We start from the raw sequence: 20,816 nt of genomic DNA, 5'->3' as shown, positions 1-20,816 counted from the left end.
AACTGACCCGTTCTGGGGCCTAACTGACTTGTTCTGGGGCCTAACTGACTTGTTGTGGGGCCTAACTGACCCGTTCTGGGCCTAACTGAGCCGTTCTGGGCCTAACTGACTTGTTGTGGGGCCTAACTGACCCGTTCTGGGGCCTAACTGACTTGTTCTGGGGCCTAACTGACTTGTTGTGGGGCCTAACTGACCCGTTCTGGGGCCTAACTGACCCGTTCTGGGGCCTAACTGACTTGTTGTGAGGCCTAACTGACCCGTTCTGGGGCCTAACTGACCCGTTCTGGGGCCTAACTGACCCGTTCTGGGGCCTAACTGACCCGTTCTGGGGCCTAACTGACCCGTTCTGGGGCAGCTGAGGCTGGACATGCGAGGCAGGGTGGAGGCGTGGCTGTGGCTCCCGCTGGGTTCAAGAAATGAGCAGCTCCAGTCAGAGAGTTTCGCTGTTTTTGGGGCGTTAAAACCTGTGAAAAACAAACAAACGTAAATAAGATACACTGTCAGTTCTGTTGGTGCAGAGGTGTCCACCATGAGGCCCGTGGTCCAAAAGTGGTCCTCCAGAGGGTTCAATCAAAGTGTAAAAAAACTACAGAGAAGACATTAACTGCAGATTGTAAATTAGTAAAACTATAAATTTAAAGTCATTTCTAGACCATGACAGGTTGTTTGGATCAGAAAGTAGAATACTGGATTGTTCTTTTGTGTCTCATTTTTGTAATATTTGTCTGTTTTTGTTGTTTTTTTGTCTGACTTTTGTCTCATGTTTTGGTCGTTTTGCATTTCCTTTTTGTCTCGCTTGTACTTTTTGTCTTATTTTTGTCATTTCGGTTCTGGCTTTTGTCGTTTTTTGTCTTGTTTTTCTCCATTTTTTTGCCGCTTTACAACTTTGTTTTTTGTCTCTTTGTTTTGTTTCATGTCGTTTGTCATTTTCTTTGTCATTTTGTGTCTCATTTTGGTAATATTTTGTTGTTTTTTTGTCTATTTTTGGTCTGACTTGTGGTTTGTCTCATGTTTCCGTTCATTTGCGTTTCCTTTTGTCTTGTTTGTGTTTTTGTCCTTTTCATTTTGTGCTTCACTTTATTTGTTGTTTTGTGTATTGTTTGTGTCGTCTTGTGTTTTTTTGTCTCGCTTGTGTTCCTTGTCCATTGTTTGTTGTTTTGTTTCTTGCTTTTGTCATTTTGGTCTCATTTGTGTCGTTTCTATAATTTTTGTCTCGTTTTTGTCGTTGTCCATTTATTTGTCTCTTGTCTGTTTTGTTTCATGTCGATTGTCTCATTTGTCATTTTCTTCTCATCATTTTGTGTCTCATTTTGTAATATTTATCTTGTTTTTGTCATTTTGTTCCTCGTTTTGTCTTGTTTGTAACATTCGTGTCATTTTTTGTGTCGTTTGTCCATTTTTTTGTCACCTTGTAAATTTTTTGTCGGATTTTTTTTATTTCTATTTTTGTTTTGTGTCTCATTTTTGTAATATTTTGTCTTGTTTTCGTCTTTTTTTGTCTGACTTTTGTCGTTTGTCTTATGATTTTTGTCATTTGTGTGTCGCTTTACTTGTCGTTTTGTGTTTTTTTGTCTCATTTGTGATTTGTCTATTTTTTGTCGTTTATTTTGTTTTTCAATTTTGTCAGATTTTGTCAAGTTTTTGTCATTTGTCTATATTTTTGGTCATTTTCTAATGTTTTTGTCTATTTTTTGTCTTGTTTCGTGTCGTTTGTCTCATTTTTTTGACATTTTGTTTCTCGTTTTTGTTCTTTTGTGTTTCCTTTTTTCCTCGCTAGTGCTTTTCATCTTTTTTTGTCATTTTATATTTTGCTTCATTTGTTGTTTAGTGTATCGTTTGTGTCATTTTTGTCTTTTTTTGTCTTCTTTTGTGGTTGTGATCCTCCAGTAAATCCTCTCTGGTTCAGTTCCAGGTGACTAAATGTTGTGTTCCTTTGTCGACACTCTGTGATCTGGAAGTTGTAATGTGGAAATGATAAACTGAGGATGAATTTATTTTTCTTCATAAATGTCAGGTTGCTCATGATGTTTTGTTAAAAAATTATCCCTTAAATGTGAACATTTTCAGAATGTACTTTTTTGCACTAAAACAAAGGAACAATTAGGAGTTATTATTTGTAATTATGCTGTGATTTTACAGGTCATTAGAGATCAAATTGGGTTGAACGTGGAACCTGTGACTGAAACAAGTCCAATGAGGTCAAACGTACTTGTAGAACACGTTCTCCTGTTCTTCTATTAACAGCCTGACTGTGTACCTGAGGCTGGTTTGGCTGGTCTGGGCGGTGGCTTCAGGGACGAGTCCGGCATGGGCAGGGTGGCAGTGCCGTCCGGGTACGCCGGCTTCACCAGAACCTCCTGGTGATTCGGCACCGGAGGGCCCTGAGAGGTGGATGTGGAGGACGACTGTATGTACGGCCCGACTGCTGCCACTCTGGAGCCTCCGCCATGCTGAGGGGTGACCCCATCTGAAGCCACCTGGAGGGAACACAAACACCTGACTGCAGCCTGATGCACTGGAAAACATGCCCCTCTCAAAACAAGAAATAAAACTGATTTCAAGGAACTTTTACCTTGAAATAAGTGAAAAAATCTGCCAATAGAACAAGTGAAAATGGCTTGGTGAGATTTCCTGAAATAAGATATTATATTTAAAATACTGAGATCTTAAAATTAGCTGGAAAACTTATTTTAAGCTCTGTTTTACCAGGATTATCAAGCTTAGGTGTCTTAAAATAAGCCAGACATGCTTAAAAAAAAAGAAGAAGCAGTTTTTCACTCAAAAATAGATTTTTGCTTTCATGTAACCTCCTAATTTGAGATGTTTAACCCTCCTGTTGTCCTCATTTACAGGCACAAAAAATACTGTTTCCTTGTCTGAAGAAAATCCAAAAATTCAGCCAAAAAAAAAAAAATCCCCAAATTTCTGAAATTTGCAAAACCTTCAGGAAGAAAAATCCAATAATTCCCTAAAAGTTTAATTTTTAAAAAAATCCCCCAAATTTAGCAAGAAATTGTTTGTAAATATTTTCAAAAATGAGTAGAAATCTTTCTGAAAAAGTCCTAAAAATATCTAAAGTGATTCCATATAAATCAGCAAAATGTCTAATATTTTCTTTAAGAACATTCACATAAAAATCAAAAATTATCCAGTGAAATTCGCTGGATTTTGGTTGAAGTTTTTGTGAACGTTCTTAAAGAAACATTCTGAACATTTCTTTTTATCCAACAAAAAATGTTCAGAAATTTCCCAAAAATGTTGAAAATGTGGACATCAGAAGTTTAACTGTGAAAATATATTTATTTTGTCCACATTTTCAAACTCTAAAACGGGCTAATTTGACCCGCAGGACGACATGATCGTTAAACTGAGTTGAATTTTACAAGAAAATTCAACTCAAAACAAGATCATTTCCACATTGTTTGACTTAAAGGGGAACTTCGTTTTTTCAACCTGGGGTCTGTTTTCATGTCATTTCATACATGTTAGTGATGGAGAAATGAATTTTTGACATAGCTCCAGTATTTAGCCAGGCAGGCAGCTTAGCAGCTCAGCTAGCAGCTCAGCTAGCGACAAGTATGGGGCAGCTGCCCCCCCGTGTCAAAGTCTGCCCTAACGTGCTTTTTTTCCCTCACTGACCGGCTCAGATAGTCTCAATGAGTGTCCCACAACATACTAGAGATGAGAAGTCAACGAAAACCTGCGATTTCGCGAGCTATCACGCGATTTCGGAACGAGATTTGCTTTCTAGCGTCCTGAGATTTGGATACAGACCACAACAAAGAGCGATCGCCAAGTAATGTGGAGGTTTTCGTTCACTTCTCATCTCTAGTAAGTTGTGGGACACTCGTTGAGACTATCTGAGCCGGTCAGTGTGGGGAAAAAAAGCACGTTAGGGCGAACTTTGATGCGGGGGGCAAGTTGCCCCATACTTTTCGCTAGCTGAGCTGCTAGCTGAGCTGCTAGCTGAGCTGCTAGCTGAGCTGCTAAGCTGCCTGCCTGGCTAAATACTGGAGCTATGTCGAAAATTCATTTCTCCATCACTCACATGTATGAAATGACATGAAAACAGACCCCAGGTTGAAAAAAGCCAAAGTTCCCCTTTAAGAGATTTAAGATGCCTTCTCTTAAAAAAAGTCCCTCCATCTGCTGAAATGTCTCTTGTTAAGTGAATTTAGCTTAAATCAAGTGGGATGAGACATTTAGACTAAAAATAAGACAAACAGACTTGGTCAGATTTTGAGTTTTTGCAGGACAAACAAAACAAAGCGTGATGGAAGTTGTAGAAATCCTCACCGGTAGATTCTCCTTCTGCTGCAGGGCGGTCTTCTTCTTCCAGAGCCGCTGTCGGAGCTCAGCCAGCCGCCGGTCCATCGCCGCCACCTCCAGGTTCCTCTTGTTCAGGCTGTCTCTCTGCTGCTGCAGCCGGACGCTCTGGTCCTGGTTCAGCTTGTTCCTGAGCTGGAGGGGAAGGAGGCATCAGGGCGGGGTTTATGAAGGCTTCATCGGGTTCAACATAAGACTTTCAAGAACTGAAGTGCAATTTGTGCTTGATTCACAATCATCCAAAGAGTTAAAGTAGAATGAAACACCAGAAGCAGAGACGGATCACACTCTGTTCCCTGCACTAAACGGATGGATTGTTTAACCCTGGTGCCGTCCTGCGGGTCAAAATGATGCGTTTTAAAGTTTGAAAATGTGGGGGAAAAAAATGTATTTTCACAGTGAAACTTCTGATGTCCACATTTTCAGTATTTTTGGGAAATCTTTGAACATTTTTAGTGGAACAAAAAGAAATGTTAAAATTTTTTCTTAAGAATATTCACAAAAAAATCAACGAAAATCCAGTGAAATGTTCTTAAAGAAAATATTGGAAGTTTTATTGACATATATATGTAGTCACTTTAGATATTTTTTGAAGATTCTTACTCATTTATTTATTTTGTGCCAAATATGGGGGATTTTTTTTTTAAAACTTTTAAGGGAAACTTTTTTATTTTCACAAAGAAAACTTTCAAAATGTCAACATTTCTGGAAATTTTTTAACATTTTTGGCGGATAAAAAAATAAATCTTTTAGAACTTTATTGCCATAAAACAGGGCAATGACATAAACAAAACGTTAACATTGTCCTGAGACTGGGCATCATACCAAATACAAAATCAGACACAAAATGAAGAAAAAGAAAATACAGGCATAGGTTGAGTCCGACCACAGGAATTCTATCATTGGCCCCCACTTCCCCTCAAAAACAGGGTTTTAGTTGCAGTTGTGCTGTCAGCTGTTCCATCAAGAAAACTTGTCTAGTTTTTTGTGTCCATTGTGTAATTGTCGGTGGCTCAGGTTTCAGCCAGCATATTGTTAGCATTTTTCTTGCAGTCATTAACATTAGACGCAGCAGATATTCTTGGTCATGAGAGAGACTGTCCAGAAAGATGTCCAATAAAAATACTAAAGGGTCTAGAGGTTCACTTTCAGATGTTTTTCCAGTTTGTCCTTAATGTTCTTCCAATAATTCTGAATAGCAGGACAGTCCCAGAAAATATGAGCCTGGTCGCCCACTAAGCCACACTTTCTCCAACATGTGTTACTTTTACTGGTTTTTGAAAGAAAAGTCTTTAACGGAGTTCTGAAAATCTTATTTTTGTTTTCCAGTCAGATTCTTTCCAGACCTGACTCCCCACACCATGATGACAACCTGAGCAGATATTTCTCCAGACATCATCCTCCAAAGTCACATTTAGCTCCAGTTCCCATTGCTGTTTTACATGTAGTGTATCATCCGACATGTCACTCAACAATTTTTGATACATCAATGACACTTGTTTTTTCATTACATCACCATTTTCAACCAAATTAATAAAATGTTTTTCTATATTTGTTGGTTCCCTTCTAATGTATTCCCAGTCTAGGTGCTTTGTTAAATAGCTTCTTATTTGTAAGTACCTATATAAATCATTTGAGGGTATATCAAATTTGGCTCTTAATTGGGTAAAATCTTTAAAGACATTCCTTTCAAACATCTGATTGATTGATATGAGTCCTCTCTCAGCCCATCCATTAAAGCCACTGTCCGATAGAGATGGAAGGAATTCAATATTTCCATGTATTGACATAGCTCGAGATAAGGAAACCTTTCCCTTCAATTGTTTTTGGATTCTATTCCAAATCCTTAGTGTATGTTTGACCCACAGATTTGCAATTTTTATTTTTTTCTTGGACTGCTGGCTGATAAATGGGAGACGTGACAGAGAGTTTCCAGGCAGCGAACATTCTTCCATAGAAACCCACTGTACTTCTGGATCACGGATGATCCATGCCACCACAGCCTTCCATTGGGCTGCCCAGTAGTAGAATTTCAAGTTGGGTAGTCTCAGGCCCACATTTTCTTTGTTTGACATCAAAATTTTGAGGTGCACTCTTGGCCTTTTGTTTTGCCAAATAAATTTTAACATTAATTTATCTAATATTTGAAAAGTGGACTGTGGTATAGGGATGGGTAAGTTTTGGAACAGAAATAACAATCTAGGAAGAATATTCATTCTTATACATTCAGTTCTCCCCAAGAGACAGAACGGAAGTATGTCCCATCTATTTATATGAGTTTTAATTTCTTTTAACAATTTATCATAGTTTGCTGAAAACAATTCTGAGGTCTTTGGGGTAAGGATTAGCCCAAGATATCTAAACCCATGTTTTGAGTGTCTAAATGACTATGTTATCCAACTGCGATGGCCAGCTCCCAGAAATCATTAAGGCTTCAGATTTGTTCGTATTTATTGTATAACCTGACACCTCACTGTACTCTTTGAGACTATTGAGCAAAGCAGGAACAGATGTGATGGGATTTTCCATAAACAATAAAATATTGTCAGCAAAAAGTGACAATTTGTGTTGAACATTGTTTTCATCTCTTATTCCTTGTATAAGTGAGTTAGATCTTATGAGTTCAGCTAGCGGCTCAATACTCAGAACAAAGAGGGAGGGAGAAAGAACGTCGCCTTGTCTAGTGCCGCGTCCCAGTGAAAAAAATTCTGAACAATGACCACTGACCCTCAGTCCTGACTTTGGATTTTTGTAAAAGGTTTGGACCCACCTAATAAACATCTCATTGAAGCCCATCTGCCTCAGTGTCTGCTGTAGAAACCCCCAATCCACGCGATCAAACGCTTTCTCAGCGTCCAAGCCGAGAAGCATCGATGGGGTGTTCCTATTATGTGCGATTATTTGAGGTTTAAGGCTCTTCGAACATTATCAGTTCCATGCCTATGTGTGATGAAGCCAGTTTGATCAGGTTTCACTAGTTTTCTTATGTATTTTTGTATTCTGTTGGAGATAATAGCAGTAAGAATTTTAAGATCAACACAAAGAAGGCTGATGTGGGATCTTTGCTATCTTTCTGTATAACGCTGATAATGGCTTCAGACCACGATGGAGGAGGGTCACTCTCTGAAAGTGCATAATTGTAAACCTTATACAAGAGTGGTGTAATCTCTTTTTCAAATATTTTATAATATTCTCCTGGAAGGCCATCCACTCCTGGAGATTTATTAGTTTTAAGTTTCAGAGTACTGTTTTTAATTTCCTCAAATCAGCCTCCTCTTCAGTCAGTTTGCTCAGGTTTACTGAGTGGAGAAGAGTCTCTGTTTTTTCTTTTTTATTTTGATGTTTGTCCTCCTTATATAATTCCTGGTAATATGTGGCGAAAGCATTGGTGACATCTCTGGGCTGTAAAAACATTTCCTCCGTTTTTGGACATTTGATTTTTTGGACTACTTTGCTTGATTGTGATTTACCAAGCTGAAATGTTAGCAACCGACCTGCCCTGTTGGCAAATTCATCATATTTTTGATTTGAAAAACAAAGTTGTCCCTCTGCCTTATAAGATAATAATTTGTTTAACTTCTGTCTCTTTTCTTTCAGCATGTTCAATGTGACATTATTTTGGTCTTTTTGATATTCTTTCTCCAGTTTTCTGATTTTATTCTCCAATTCTGATTGTTCAGCAAGTCTTTCCTTTTTTAATCCTGAAGAAATTGCACTAATATTTCCCCTTAAGACACTTTTATCTCCTCCCATAGTGTCGATGGGGATACAGTGTTAGTGTCGTTAAACTGAATGTACTCCATTAGGCCGTTTCTAATTTCTTGTTGGATCAAGCCATTATTTAGGATAGATACATTTGCTCTCCAGTATTTAAATGTATTATTTGGATTCATCTTTAATTTCACAGAAACTGGAGCATGGTCTGAGACAGTGATTGCTTCTATACTACACTCAGCAGCTCTGTAAGAATCTACTGCAGACATCAGACAGATATCTAACCTAGAGTGACTATCGTGTGCATGTGAGAAAAAGGTAAAATCTTTTTCTTTGGGGTGTAGCCGCCGTCAAACATCCACCATACCTAGCTCGTCCATCAGTGCACAAAGAGAACGAGACCTTCTGGACCTTGGACCAAAATGTGCAGGAAGCCTATCTACAGATGCTCTTAAAACACAATTAAAATCTCCCCCTGTCAGTACAATTCCCTCTGCTTTTCCTGCTATCAGTGATGCAATGTTTTTAAAGAAATTTGGAGAGTCCTCATTTGGAGCATATAAATTAAGTAGAGTAATTTTAATGCCCCCTATACATCCAATAACCATCAAAAATCTCCCCTCTTTGTCACTGAAGGTTTTTCATGAATAAAATATACTGATCTATTGAAAAGAATTGCAACTCCTCTTTTCCTCCCATTTTGATATGAAGAGCTATACTGCTGGTCAGCCCACTCCCTTCTAAGGTTCATGTGTTCCTTTTCTGAAAGGTGTTTCCTGGAGCATTGCAATGGAACAGTTAAGTTTTTTTCAGTTGGTTGAGTAGTTTTTCCTTTTAATTGGACTCCCTAAGCCTTTGACGTTATAAGTAACACAGGTTATTCTATCCATCTATCATCATTGTGTTTTGTTCTTGAACCCTGTGCTGTTTTACACAATTTTCATAACAATACATATTAAAATCAACAGAATAAGAACATTTACAAATGAACAAATATCAAAACATAGAACAGATTAGGCTTCCACATACCCGACTGGATCAGCTGAAGTGTTTCAATATAAAGTTTAGTTCTCAAACCTGAGTGGTCCAGTCTCCGATGTGACTTGGGCGGAGGTTGGTGACCGGACCTCCGCGGAGAAAAGCACAACGTGCACAGCTCCGCTGTCGTTCTCTTGTAGCGGGGCTTCAGCTGTGGATAGGTGGCTCTCCACTCAAAGATTCCCACGTTCCGTCCGTATAGAACATATTCACTTTTCTTTTTTCTTCTCTCAACATCTACGGTTTAAGTTAATCAGATGAACTCGGCATGGAAATAAGCTAGTCCTCAGTGCACAAGAAGGTTTTGGTCTCGGCCTGACAGAGGGTTATTAGGCCTCTGCCTGCTCTCCGTCCGGCCGCAGTACTCCATCCTTCCCGGGCCAGCTCAGTCTCCAGTCTCCCTCTCATCGACGTACAGTCCCAGCTCCTGGAGCACGGTTTCAGCCTCTGTCAGCGTCCGGTAGGTCTTCATGCAGTCTTCCCAGAACACTCTCAGTTGTGCGGGATAAATGCACTTTGCTCTTATATTCTTCAGTTTTAGCTGTTTAACTGCGTCTCTTATCAGTGTTCTCCTCTTCTGCAACTCAGGGGAGAAATCATGATCAAAATAGATCTGTTTTCCGCTATACATAACTTTTCTCGGCTCCCACGCCTGTCGTAGTACGGTTTCTTTGACTGAGAGATCCAAAAATCTAACGACAAGCGAGCGTGGTGCAGCTTCGGGGGACTTGGCTCTGAGCGCTCTGTGTGCTTTTTCAATTATGTTAAGTTCAGGGGGAGTCGAAGAGTAGATTTAAGCAAATCCTGGACAAACAGCTTAACATCCCTTCCGTTCTCACTGTCTTCAGCAACTTGATAAATTTTCATATTATTTCGCCTGAGACGATTTTGCATATCTTCACATCTTGCGGTCAGATCCATTTCCTGTGCAGCAGGTAGCGGAGGGCTCGTTCATGGCGCTTGGTCGTATCTTCATTAGCGCTAATACGATCCTCCGCCTCAGATGTTCTCTTTTGCAGTTCAATTAAGTCTTCTTTCATTTCACAAAAAGACGTCTCCAGTCTTGTTAACGAAAGCTGGGTCTGAGCATGCAAGTCTTGGTTGTCTTTCCTCAATTTCTCGAGCTCTGCTAGTATTTTCGACTCAGAGTCACACATGTTAGCATCTGGTAACTCGGTGCTTGCATTAGAGTTAGCTGTTTCAGATTATCACTTTTATCCTTTGCCGAGTCCTGTTTGCTTGATCCTTTACCTCTCACAGACGATGCCATGTCTTTTAAGAAGGAATTCGCCGAGCGTTGTGCTGGTTTAATTAGGAGATAATATAAGTTTGACGGAGCATATATTTTAGGCAGTAGCCATCATGGCGTCACCGGAAGCCCTCAGAAAAGAAATGTTTAAAAAAAGTTTCCTTAACAACATTCAAAACCCAACCAAAATCCAGCGCAAATTCCCTGGATTTTGGTTGAAAATATCAGAAGCTTTACTGATATATATGGAATAATTTTAGATATTTTTAGGATTTTTTAAAAAGATTTTTACTCATTTTTTGAAAATATTTACAAGAATTTTCTTGCCAAATTCGGGGATTTTTTTTAAATAAAACTTTTAAGGAATTATTGGAATTTTCTTCCAGAAGGTTTTGCAAATTTTCAGAAATTTGGGGAAATTTTTTGCAGGATTTTTTTTCAGACGAGAAAACGATATTTTTTGGTGTCCATAAAAGAGGACGACAGGAGGGTTAACGTGTCCATGTGGTGTTTCTCTACCTGCAGCTCTTTGTAGAGGCGCTCCAGCTCAGCGGTGGAGGAGGAGGTGTGGTGGTGAGGAAGAGGAGCAGGAGGAAGAGGAGGCTCCAGTCTGCTGCTCCTCAGCGCCTCCAGCTGGTCGCTCAGCTCCTCCACTCTGGCCACGGCCACCAGCAGCTCCCTCTGCTTCTGCTGGAACAGGCCGGTCATCTGCTCGATCTCCTCCACTGGAAGACGACCACATGAACAACTCAGAAACTCACAGCGGTTTGCTTCCTGTGGATTCACTCAGTACACTTTCTGAAGAATGTTTCTAAACGTATTAGTCAACAATCTGAAAAATGTTGATTAAAATCTGAAGCACAGCACAACCAGACAACAAATGTGAGACACACACATGCAGCTGAACACACGGATGTGAAACAATGAAATGGTCTGGCTTACATGTGAAACAACAAGCAGCTTCATGTAAATCCTGTAATTTGTGTAAAGATAACTCTGAGTCAGGGTCACATCAACTGGATCTCATTTCTACTAAGCTGATCTGGTCCAAGCTGTCTGATGGACAGTTTCCATTGACTCCATTTCATATACTTAGATGTCCATCTGTGCTTTCTGCACACACAGCTACGCAATGATTACTGCTGAATAAATCCTGTTGTTACTTATGAGTGACAGAATTTATATTTTAATTAAGATAAACCATGCTGTGTTCAGAAGCACTGTAAAACCTGTTTTATTGTTTTTTTTATTGTTTTCTCCTGATTTTAACCCTGTAAAACCCAAATATAGACAACATTTGCAAAAATATAAATTAAATAAACAAAAAATACAAATAAACCCAAATATTGAAACAAGTGAGGAAAAAAACAAAAAGGAAAAAAAAAATACAGAGAGAAATATATATATATATATATATATATATATATATATACTGACAGTCAATAGAAACTTTGAGGTAGAAATGTAGGCAGAATTCTACTTGTAGGGGGGTTGTAATTATTCATTGTGGATTTACTGATGATCTAGTGCCCTGGTTGTTGAGATAATGATGAGTTGTCATTTTGTCATGATTCATGTTGGTCACTTTGCAAAAGTGAACCAAATACACACCAAGCAATACTCAGTGAGTATCTGCACAACGTGAGAATGGGTTTGAAGGCCTATATAAAGGCCCAAAAAAGGCCCCCATTGTTAGTCCAGTGAACAGCATCATGCCGCGTCTATCACATGAACAACGTCTCCGGGCACTGGGTATGGTGGAGGCCGCTTTGAGCTACAGTGATGTATCCAGGCGTATGGGCTGTTCCCAACCCACAATCAGAAGCCTGGTCCAAAGCATGCGCCGACGGATTGCTGCCTGCATCCAAGCAGATGGAGGCCATACTCGGTATTGACTGCTGTGACTTTGTGTTTGGCAGGTGCCGTTTTCTTTTGTGAAATTCTTTATTTTGAAATCATTATTGAAACTTTAGATTTTTGTTTCTGTATGCCAATATGCTAAACAAATGATTCATATGAAGAAAATCCAGTTTGGGCTTCAAAATAAAAATTATGTTGAAAAATATGGTCTCAAAGTTTCTATTGACTGTCAGTGTATATATTTATATATAATACAAAAAAATAAAACTGATATTGTACTTCTGTAACAGTGTGTTTTACAGGTTTAAATCTCTCATTTTGTGAGTTGTCCACTTATTTCTGCAGCTTTTTTCAGATTTTGTTTTGAAAAAGCACATTTTATTTTGAAAAGTGCCACTTTCTACATGCAGCTTAAAGCTGAGGTAGGCAGTATTTTTTTTGGCCTAACTGTATCGTGGTCCAAGAGGAAATCAGATTTCTACACCTCCTCTTTGCTTTATTTTCAGGCTTAGATACCCCTGAGAGAGCTTCTAAAGAGCAGCAAACATGGTGGGAAGAGGTGGCGGTGGAGCAGTGGGATAAACAGACGCCTTCTACTCCACAGACTGAGGTCTGAGTGTCACTTTGAGACACAAATGCTTGAGTTTGGCTTGACCACTTTTACATGTTTGAAATATGTGCATGTGGCTGTGCTTGTCTGGTGAGAGGACCTGGGTGGTTAACAGGGTTTAAAAACATCACGTCCCAGTGTCTGTCACTGACACTGATAACAATAACGTCCATCCGTCTCCTGATCCCTGCAGGAACCTGAGACTCTACATCCACTCTGTACTCTACTCTGCTGTCACACCATCCATGGTTTCTACCTGCAGCCACAACCTAAACCAATAAGACTGTGATGTTTCCCCTTAAAATGCTTCAGACTCCGTCCAGCCCCTGACCTCAGACACACTGACCTAGCTTGCTGTTGCTCAGGCGTTTCTGCTCCACTTGGCCCCTGAGGGCCCGGACACGTCGCAGTTTGGCCTCCTGGTTGTGTGCGTTCTCTCTGAGCTGTCGCAGTCGCTCCTGTTCAGACGCATCCTGATACTGCTGCTGCCGCTGATCCTGCAGCTTCAGGTAGCGCAGACGCTGCTCCTGCAACACCAGAAAACACATCTGTATTAGCTGAACGCTACCAGGTGCTATCAAGCAAGCCAGAGAGAGATTCTCCCAGAGACACAATGGAGGACATGGGGACAAAATCTAAGAACTTGTTTTCCACCCATGCACCCACCCATCCATCCATCCACCTGTCCACACATCCATCCATCTTCTTCCTCTTATCCGGGGTTGGGTCATGGAGTCAGCAGATGAAGCAGGTCATTCCAGATGTTCCTCCTCCCAGCAACACTTTCCAGCTCTTCCTGGAGGATCCCGAGGCGTTCCCAGGCCAGATGAGATATAGAATCCCTCCAGAGGGTTCTGGATCTACCCCGGGGTCTCCTCCCAGGAGGACGTGTTCAGAAAACCTCCAAAGGAAGTCTCCCTGGAGGATCTGAATCAGACGTCCAAACCACCTCCACTGGTTCCTTCAGAGGTGAAGGATCAGCAGCTCTACTCTGAGCTCCCTCTGGATGTCTGATCTTCTCCTCCTATCTCTAAGGCTGAGTCCAGACACCCTACAGAGGAAGCTCATTTCAGCTGCTTGTATCCATGATCTCATTCTTTGGGTCTCTACCCAGAGCTCATGACCACAGGTGAGGGTTGGAACGTAGATGAACGGTAAACTGAGATCTTCTCCTTGAGGCTCAGCTCCTTCTTCACCACGATAGTTCGGTACAATGCCTTCATTACTGCTGATGCTGCACCAATCCTCCTGTCCATCTTTCACTCCATTTTCCCATCACTGGTGAACAAGATCCTGAGATACTTGAACTCCTTCACTTGGGGAAGCAACTCCCTCCAACCCAGAGGGACCAATCCACTGGTTTCCATCAGAGAACCGTGATCTCAGACTTCGAGGTGCATGTCTGAGAGTTTATCTGAAGCTTATATGAGGCTTTAGCAGTCTCAGTTAGTCCAATCATACACATCCTCAAAAGTTGAAATCCCTTTCATGTGAATTCGCCGTTGTGTTTCCTTGACTCTTTACTGAGTATATTAGTCAACAAATAATAGAGAAAATGAGGGGGTTAATTAGGGCACCGGGTATGGAGGTAATCCCAGGTAACCCTGAGGCCCTCGTATCGTCCTGCGGGTCAAATGGACCTATTTCAAAGTTTGAAAATGTGGGAAAAAATAACTTTCACTGTGAAAACGTCCACATTTTCAACATTTTTGGGATTTTTTTTTGCATTTTTTGGTGGGAAGAAAGAAACGCTAAAAAAAAGTTTCTTTAAGAGCATTGGGGAAAAAATCTGCCAAAATCCAGTAAAATTCACTGGATTTTGGCTGATTTTTTCCTGAATGTTCATAAAGAAAATATTTGACCTTTTACTGATAAATATATGTAGTCACTTTAGATATGTTTACGATTTTTTTTCAGAAGATTTTTACTCATTTTTTGAAAATATTTCCGAGATTTTTCTTGCCAAATTTGGGGTTTTTTTTTTTTAAAAATAAAACTTTTAAGAGAAACTTTTAAGGAATTATTGGAATTTTCTTCCTGAAGATTTTGCAAATTTCCTGAAATTTGGGGATTTTTTTTGCTGAATTTTTGGATTCTTTTCAGGTGAGAAAACAATACTTCTTGGCGATTTTTTATTCATTTTTTGAAAATATTTACAATTTTTTACAATTTTTATTTCTTGTTAAATTTTGGGTTTTTTTGAACAAAACTTTTAAGGGAAACTTTCAAGGAATTTTGGAATTTTCTTCCTGAAGATTTGGGCAATTTTTTTAAAAATAAATTTTGGATTTTTTTTTTGATTAATGTCTGGATTTTTTTCAGATGAGGGAACAATATGTTTTTGGTGTCCGTAAATGAGGACAACAGGAGGGTTAAGAGGGTAATCTGGCACTGTGGTTGTGGTAACACTAGATGAAGTAGTCGTCATAAAGTAGCAGAAACAGAACAAGGAGTGTTTACAGACAGCAGCAGAAAAAGCTGCATCATTGGAGGACTGCGCTATTAGGAGTATTAGGGCAGTAATAATAGTAGGAGGAGTACAAGTAGCAGCGCTAGCATTAGCGTATTGTTTGAGTCTTACCTTGGAGGCCAGCAGCTGCTGCTGGGCGTTGATCTGCTGCTGCTGCCGGGTTGCCAGATCCTGCAGCTCGCTCAGCGTCACGTCCAGCCGAGGAGAGGAGACCTGCAGCACATGCAGAGAGTTCACCTTCACATGGACAGACACCTTCACAGATACATCACACACTAATGCAGGACTTAAAACTGCAATCTACAACCTTCTGTGCACTCCAGCTACAGCCCAGGGTGACAGCTGGATTGTGGGTTTGTATCACGTTGTTCTACAGTGATAGGTTACGTTTACAGAAGTGGAACAGAGATGATCTATGTCTTTTCATCTGAGTCAAAGTCTCTTACCCCGTTCTCCAGACATCTTTCCACCGAAGCTTTCATCTGGTTCCTTTTCATCATTAGATCTGCAGCTCTGGATCCACCTGGACACAAAAACAGAGTTAGCAGTGATGCAGATTTCTACATTTTGAGCCATGATTCAGGCTGCTGGATGCTACTGTAGGTGTTAGTCCAGCACTCTGGTGCAAAATACCTCAATGACTGGATAAATGACCATGGAATAGGCTGCTCATTGAACAAAGGCCTTGTCAAAGTGTTCTGACTGGACTGCCCTGAGGTATGGTAGAGATGGTCTTGGTCACATTGAGTTTCCGATGACTTTAATTAACCCCTAGTTTTCGATGACAGGATCAATGAAACGTTCGTCTCTGTCTCAAAAACAACAGTCATGTATTTTGATTTTTCAAAGATTTATTACAGACCTCCTGGAAGCTAAATCTACTGGGTCACCACTGGACAGGTCCCCAGCCAATCACAGCCTGAGCTGAGGCGACACCGCTGGCCGCTGCTCCACCGTGCTGCCCAGCTGTTTGACAGTTTAAAATGATCTCAGCGACCGGTCACACATGGACTGTTATTCTGATCAGGAAACCCTCAGAAGGGATTTCCTTGTTTTAAGGAGACAAATAACAAATAAATCACAATCCATCAGAGAAAATCCACTCGACGCTCTTTGATTATAAGCTGATTAAAAACCCTGACACTGCAGCTGGATTCCCATCAACCAAAAGGTACCATAGTACTGCATTTTGTTGAATCACAACCAGGATTAAGGATCTGTCTCTAGGGGTTAAGCAGTCTAAGGTGGTGGACAGGTGTGTTTTTCTTACCTGCATCCCGTCCAGGAGCCCTCTGGTGACGAAGGAGGTAACGGACCTCTCCCCTCTGCTGCCCCCATCGCTGTAACACCTCCAACATCCGCTCCCCATCTCCAACTACACGTTCTGAAAGGTTGGAAAACAGAATAATCACGGTCACATGAAGAAAATGTGATGCAGTGTTTACATTATGCGATCAGGAACATGTGGAAGTGTAGCACAACAATGTCTTTGTATTTCTGGAGTCTTCTGGAATCACTTAGAACACAACAGCAGAGCATGTTGATATCATATATAATCTGGCCATGTCCCTTGAACTTCACATTATGTCTAATGTCAAAATGTCGTTTCACCCTCTACATGACCCAGCCTGATCAGACTGAGTGCTCTTCCTCTCAGGTATTGCAAGTGAAAAAGGGTGTACCTCTAGGGTCTGTGCTGGGTCCATTATTATTCACTATTTACATAAATCATCGCGGACAGAATGTTACAAACGCAACATTTCATTTCTATGCTGATGACACTGCTACATATGAAGAGTTCATTTGCAAAAACAGATAAATCCATTTTGATACATTTTCAGAAAACTTTTTTTTATTGTTTACTTGAGATAATATCAATCAAACTAAAGTTGAGTGGATTTGACTCAGTAGAAAAATACATGACAAAATCGAGCAAAATTATTAGTGTTATTATTATTATCTCAAGTAAACAATAAAAATGTGAGTTTTCTGAAAACGGAGTTACCTGTTTTTGCAAATGAACTCTTCATATTGAGCAGCACCCACTCCTGCTGAGGCTTTTCAGTATTTACAACTTGCATTTGATAGACTCCACGAACGACTTTGTCATCTGCAGCTTGTTTAAAATTCAGACAAAACAAAATGTATGTTTTTTACTACTTCAAAAACTGCCAGATCAGCACTGCCTGGAAATTTTTTTACAAGAAATGGTCAACAAATAGAGTTGTATCTACTTTTAAATATATAGGATTTTTCATTGATGATCATTTGTCTTTAAGGAGCACATTCAGTATATGGTAAAGAACCTGAAACAGTTCTGGCTTCACCTGAGCCTCTCCACATCTCAGCCAGGTAGCAGTCGGCCTCACCAGGCTCCTTGCAGAGCTCCACCACATCTCTGCACAGTGTCTCTGGAGTGATGGGAACCTCGTTAAAGTGGTGGTCGTTGTTGCTAAGGTACACGGTGAGAAACATCTACAAACACAGGGCAGATGAAGCAGAAAAACAGAGGTCAGGCTATATCAGGAATCCAGTTCCTTTAGTTATACATTCATTCATTCAGCCCTATGTTATTTCCAACTTAGTGCCTCTCCCAACACCTCAACCTTAGCAACGCTGACAACACTTAAAACTACTAATTTCTTTCAGCAAATTCATCCTGACTTCGGGGTAGAAGTTGGCAGAAACATGATGCTTCCAGCTGATTAAAGCTGCTGAGTTTTGGCTGGACATAAGCACCATGATGTCACTCATTGGTTCATGAACTACCATTCTGAAGTCTTGAGTTTGGAATTTGGCCGATGCTGTTTCGCTCTTTTGAAACCAGATATGAGTGAATGAGAATTCAAGGACACTAAACACTGAGACACCGTAGCAATCAGTCAGTTACAACGTAGAGGTCTAAACTCAAAATGGAACCATCCTTTATCAACTGAACATGGTGCTGTATTCAAAACATCTTGAAACACATTATTGAGACTATACACTCATTTGAACAATACCGAGGAAAGAAATCGAATGAATACAGACTTTTTTGCAACCTGAGGTGGTGCCCCCTGCTGGCTGTTAGAAATAATGCAGACCCTAAAGCTACTTCTATAAACAGTCTGTTGTTGCTGGTGATGCTTTGGTTTCTAGGAATGGTTCCCGTTAAACTAAATAATGCCATACACCGCTTTAGAAAATCCGCAGTAGATTCTGAAAATAGTCGGCAGTAATGTCAGGTTTCTAATGATCATTTTAAAGTAATTAAAGAGAAAATACTGGAATAGTCCTTTAAAACAGGTTGAGTTGACAGAATAAAAACCAAACATGCCTTTTTCACCTCCATGGCAGCTTCCTGTGCTATTTAAGACTATGACGGATATTTGTGGACATAACTCCCATGATGCACTGGGCCATCTGTTACTCCAGCAGGGTATCTGCTGATAGGCCCAGAGCCAGATTGCTTCCCACAGCCCGCCAACCTGCACGGAGGCAGCGTTCAGTGTTTTCCAGCCTTTCTTTATCCAGTACTGAGCCATAGCTCACTCCAAGGCTCACCAGAGACGACTGGACATCCACACCTTCAAGTAGAGCTGCTGGAACTGCTAACGTGATGAAGATGTGGACCTTCAACCTTCAAGATGACGTCTCTGATTCTATTGTTTTCAGGTCTTATCTCCTTTCAGTCTTCGCTTCGTTCCAATTACAAAAAATTCGCTGCCTTCTTTGAGTGCTAATAGCCAATTACTTATGGCGCCAGTTCACATTATATGTCATCTCATAGCACTTCACACAGTACAGCAAAGACCTTATACATTTTAAACAGAGAAACCAGACATTTCCAAGGTTTTCTTTGGATTCACGTGGACATAATAACATGCTAATGTGCTGATATTTTGCAGGTGTTGAGTATGTTACAGTGCTCATTAGCGCTAAACACGAGCTACAGCTGAGGCAAAATCCAACATCACTAGTTTTTCAGATGTTTGCTCAAACCGAGGTACGGGACAAACTGATGATGATGAAAGAAGTCATCCTCTGAGGAGCATGAAGCTGTGAGCCTAACATTACTGAAACATCTTACTCAGACCACGAATCTTAATGTGAAGGTAGTCGAGGAAAAGTCAGAGGATGGGGACCATAACTTTTCTAAACATTGTACCAGATCCTTGTGGTTGATGTTAAAACAGTTTACTGGATAACAGCAATGGACCAAAGGGGAGCTAAAGACCCCAAACAGCCAGAAAAGAAGCCTCTAGAGGGCTACAAACACCCAGAGAACTGGACTTACGTCTAGAAACTACGATTTTTCTGATTGAAATATCTCTCCATGAGATATTTTAACAGCAAACACATTCAGTCAAGTAGCTCTGATCTAGCAGAACCTGCTCACACTGGTGTAGCATGTGCATGATTTGGGTTTAGCTGTGGATTTAGTTGCAGCTCTGGTACAGACTCTTAAAGTCTTAAATCTGCTCTGAAGAGTTCTGGAAAGACTGTAAGAACAATGTAAGACTAACCCAGAACCTGCTGCTAAAAGAAAGAACTGACAGGCTGAATGGACACAGTGTGATGCGTTAACTTAATGAGAGTTCTTAATATCACGTTTAGAAAAGCCTGAAAACCAGGGTTTGTGTAGTGTAGAAATGAAGTCCTCAAAATCCCACAAAAAGCTTTCAGACACGCATGAGGTCAGACGTCAGACAGATTCTGGGTTAAACTCTGCATGTTTTACTTTTTAAGTCCTAATTATTGCCTTTTTTTACCCTTGTGTCGTCCTGCGGGCCAAATTGATTCGTTTTAAAGTTTCAAAATGTGAGAAAAAAATATTTTCACAGTGAAACTTCTGATTTTAAAATTTTCAACATTTTTGGGAAATCTTTGAACATTTTTTGTTGGAAAATAAGAAATGTTAAAAATGTTACCAAAATCCAGTGAAATTCACTGGATATTGGTTGATTTTTTGTGAATATTCTTAAAGACATATATATTTGTAATCACTTTAAATATTTTTAGGATTTTTTTGGAAGGTTTTTACTCATTTTTCTGAAAATATTTACAAGAATTTTCTTGCCAAATTGGGGGGATTTTTTAAAGGAATTATTGGAATTTTCTTCCTGAAAGTTTTGCAAATTTACGGAAATTTGGGGATTTTTTTTGCTGAATTTTTGGATTTTTGTCAGACAAGGAAACAGTATTTTTTGGTGCCCATAAATAAAGACAACATTAGGGTTAATCTAATAATCATTTCGTCTGCAGTCAAACTGAAAGGTCAGCAAACCGCCACAGTTCAGCTGCAGCAAATACAAATGAGGTGCTTCATCCAAAAACAGCACTATTTAGAAACCTTTAAGTCCAAATCTATAAAATCAACTGAGGCAGCAACTCGTTGACGGAGATGAACGAGTCTGGTCTAGCCGTCCTGCTGTCCCACATTCAGCCTGAATAAATCTGGAGCAGCACTGTCTTCCTTCAGGTTTCTGCAGATGAAGTGGGTCACAGCCGTCAGTCACCGAACCAACCAGGAAATACAGCAGCCAATCAGAGAGCAGGGAGGAGAGGCT

The 20,816-nt window shown here is 40.2% G+C and overlaps 1 protein-coding gene across 42 annotated transcripts in view; it reads right to left on the bottom strand.

The window, feature by feature from the left end:
- LOC110961289 (apoptosis-stimulating of p53 protein 2-like) overlaps positions 1-20,816 on the bottom strand; it is a 39,670-nt gene that overhangs the window by 10,363 nt on the left and 8,491 nt on the right. For 37 of the 42 annotated variants that reach the window (XM_051946387.1, XM_051946388.1, XM_051946394.1 and 34 more), the window contains exons 2-10: positions 17,595-17,742; positions 16,538-16,651; positions 15,714-15,790; positions 15,379-15,480; positions 13,144-13,324; positions 10,847-11,052; positions 4,297-4,461; positions 2,258-2,477; positions 258-464 (exon numbers count right to left, since the gene is read on the bottom strand). In XM_051946387.1, coding sequence (XP_051802347.1) covers positions 258-464; positions 2,258-2,477; positions 4,297-4,461; positions 10,847-11,052; positions 13,144-13,324; positions 15,379-15,480; positions 15,714-15,790; positions 16,538-16,651; positions 17,595-17,742 — 1,420 coding nt within the window. Of the gene's footprint in view, positions 1-194; positions 465-2,257; positions 2,478-4,296; positions 4,462-10,846; positions 11,053-13,143; positions 13,325-15,378; positions 15,481-15,713; positions 15,791-16,537; positions 16,652-17,594; positions 17,743-20,816 lie in introns of all 42 variants that reach the window. The other 5 variants (XM_051946389.1, XM_051946406.1, XM_051946427.1 and 2 more) reach the window with 3 other exon arrangements.

The sequence above is a fragment of the Acanthochromis polyacanthus genome, chromosome 3, assembly GCF_021347895.1.
Source record: "Acanthochromis polyacanthus isolate Apoly-LR-REF ecotype Palm Island chromosome 3, KAUST_Apoly_ChrSc, whole genome shotgun sequence".
In the NCBI taxonomy this organism is placed as follows: Eukaryota; Metazoa; Chordata; class Actinopteri; family Pomacentridae; genus Acanthochromis; species Acanthochromis polyacanthus.
This window is presented reverse-complemented; position numbering and strand designations above follow the sequence as displayed.